The sequence below is a fragment of the Mus caroli genome, chromosome 10, assembly GCF_900094665.2.
Source record: "Mus caroli chromosome 10, CAROLI_EIJ_v1.1, whole genome shotgun sequence".
NCBI classification, from domain to species: domain Eukaryota; kingdom Metazoa; phylum Chordata; class Mammalia; order Rodentia; family Muridae; genus Mus; species Mus caroli.
The window spans coordinates 120,911,804-120,914,245 of NC_034579.1; the positions used below are offsets into that span (position 1 = coordinate 120,911,804).

Consider the following 2,442-nt stretch of genomic DNA (forward strand, 5'->3'; position numbering starts at 1 on the left):
AAAAAAAAAAAAAAAACCACAAAACATACATTTATACAAATTGGGAATCAGGGAAAAGTAGCAGAGCCTGGGTTAGGGCTGAGGATCCGGAGCAACTGGGGGATGGCTAATCATTTGTGGCTCTGGGTGTCCTTTAGTCATCTCTCTCTCTGTGGTAGGCAGGACAGGCGGACAAAGGATGGCAGTGTTACTGGCAAACTGTGGCAACGAGGGTCCTCGCCAGGCAGTTTCTTCAGATCACCAGGGACGACAGGAGACAGTGGAGTTGGTGGGACCAGAGTGCCCGGGGCAGAATGAGTGTAGGGCTGTGCTCCTTTCTGGAGGACAAGGATGACACCAATGCTGGCTCCAGTGCCTCTGGGGCTGTGGCCAGATGGAGCCTTGGGAACTGAGGGGAGGGTTACAAATCGGAGTGCTATGAATCCAGGTGAGGTTCATAGCTGTCCATCCTGTGAGATGCCAAGGATGCTTTGGTTTCAAAACTAAATGTCCCAGCTGTGTTTGGCCCATCTTCTCTAGGAGAGGTGCAGGAGAAGCAGCCCCCGGGTCACCGTGGTGACTGGAAAAGTGCTTGCTTATCTGGTGCCTGCTACTTCCTGAGGATGATTTCTGGGCAACTATATGAGGAAACCAAGTCTTTAACAACCCTTCCACCTGCAGCAAGGTTCCTAGATAACGTTCTCCCATCTGAGGCTTCTGTAAAACACCCACTATGCGCTGGATCCGGTCCATGGCCACACTCTTTTGGAAGCTACTTAATCCTCTGTCAAAGCGACCCATCTTGAGTCCGTTCAGTAGATCTGTGAGGGGTCGTATGAACCCTTGGAGTTCTTTACACTTTTGAGCAAAGAGCAGATCTCCCTCTGTAGTACATCCTTGGGTGTTCAGACTCGTCTCCAGTTCACCGTCTCTTGATCTCTTGACTTCAGATCCTTGCTGTTCCAGATGAGGTGCTGTATGTTGGTTACTAGAAACCCTGGGTTGATGTCTGCAGCAGATAGGGCCTGGACTGGGCCTGGAACCTCCTCTCTGACCCACAGTGTCTGGCCTGAGCTCATGGGTGCCCTTGCCCTCCCTCTCGTTATCAGAAGGGAAGCTAAAGTCACTGTTCACAGGGGACATAGAAAATGATGGGGAGAGGGAGGAGGAGGAATAAGAAGAAACACTAGATGGAGAATCCATAGGTCCAAGAGCAGGAGAGGGGCTGAAGAGCAGCTCCCGTAATAACAAAGATCAGAACCTGGGTCTGTCTGCTCAGCCCCGGTCGGAATGCAGCTTCTTCACTTCCAGATGGATCTCTTTGAATCTGATGTACAATAATGAGAACCTGCCTAAAATAAGTAAATACATAAACAAAGAATTCCTATTTATCACTTATGTTTGGTTTGCCATCCCCCAGTTAGACTGTGTCAGTCAACCTCAGAATTTCTAAAAGATTTAAGATTTTAGAGCTAGGAGGTGGTGGTGCACGTTTTCCCGAGGCAAAGGCAGGAGGATCTCTGAGTTCAAAGCCACCCTGGTCTACATCATGAGTTAATAGCCAAGGCTACACAGAGAAACCCTGTTTCGAAAAAAAAAAAATTTAGAAGCCGGAGGATGTAAAATGGCAGTCAGAAAGCTTTCATACTACAAAAAGACATAGTCATGGTACTTTGGTTTTCAGCCCTTATACCTAGCAAAAAAAAAAAATTTTTTTTTTTAAATTGTGTCTGTTGGTATGGATGGAAGCACATGCAGGTACCAGCTGAGGCCTGAGGAGGACATTGGATACCTTGAGTCTGTTTCACAAGCTGTTGTGAGTTAGTCAGGGTTCTCAACAGCAACAGAATTTATAGATCTATATATAGGTATATACAGAGAGTATTAAGATGAAAGACTTACAAGTTGGCTGGCTGTGGTAGCTACTCAGTCCTCAAGGCTGGCTGTCTTACGTCCTCTTCAGTATAAGCTGGAATCCGAAAGAAGTAACAGACCTGCTAGCAGGTGAGAGCTAGCAGTCAAAGATCCAAAGCTTCCTTCTTCCAGCTCCTTATATATGATTCTAGTAGTCCTGGCCCAGATTAAATCTGAATTAATGGTCCAGATTTAAGGTGTGTCTTCTCCCAGTCTCCCCTACCCCCTCTTGTTTTTTGTTTGATTTTTTTGGTTTTTCCAGACAGGGTTTCTCTGTATAGCCCTGGCTGCCCTGGAACTCACCTTGTAGACCAGGTTGGCCTTGAACTCAGAAATCTGCCTACCTCTGCCTCCCAAATGCTGGGATTAAAGGCGTGTACCACCACTGCCTGGCAAAGTGTGTCTTCTCAACAGAAGATCCAGATTTTTTTATTTATTTTTATTTTTATTTTTTTTTTGGTTTTTTCGAGACAGGGTTTCTCTGTATAGCTCTGGCTGTCCTGGAACTCACTTTGTAGACCAGGCTGGCCTCGAACTCAGAAATCCGCC

At 46.6% G+C, this 2,442-nt stretch overlaps 1 protein-coding gene across 1 annotated transcript; it reads right to left on the reverse strand.

Moving 5' to 3' along the window:
• Positions 1–72: 72 nt before the first annotated feature.
• LOC110302813 (circadian-associated transcriptional repressor-like) lies at positions 73–1,245 on the reverse strand. The gene is given in 3 exon segments (XM_021173549.2): positions 73–179; positions 182–375; positions 377–1,245. Coding segments are annotated over 3 exon segments (1,107 nt in total). The 5' UTR covers positions 1,183–1,245.
• Between the last annotated feature and the right edge of the window lie 1,197 nt (positions 1,246–2,442).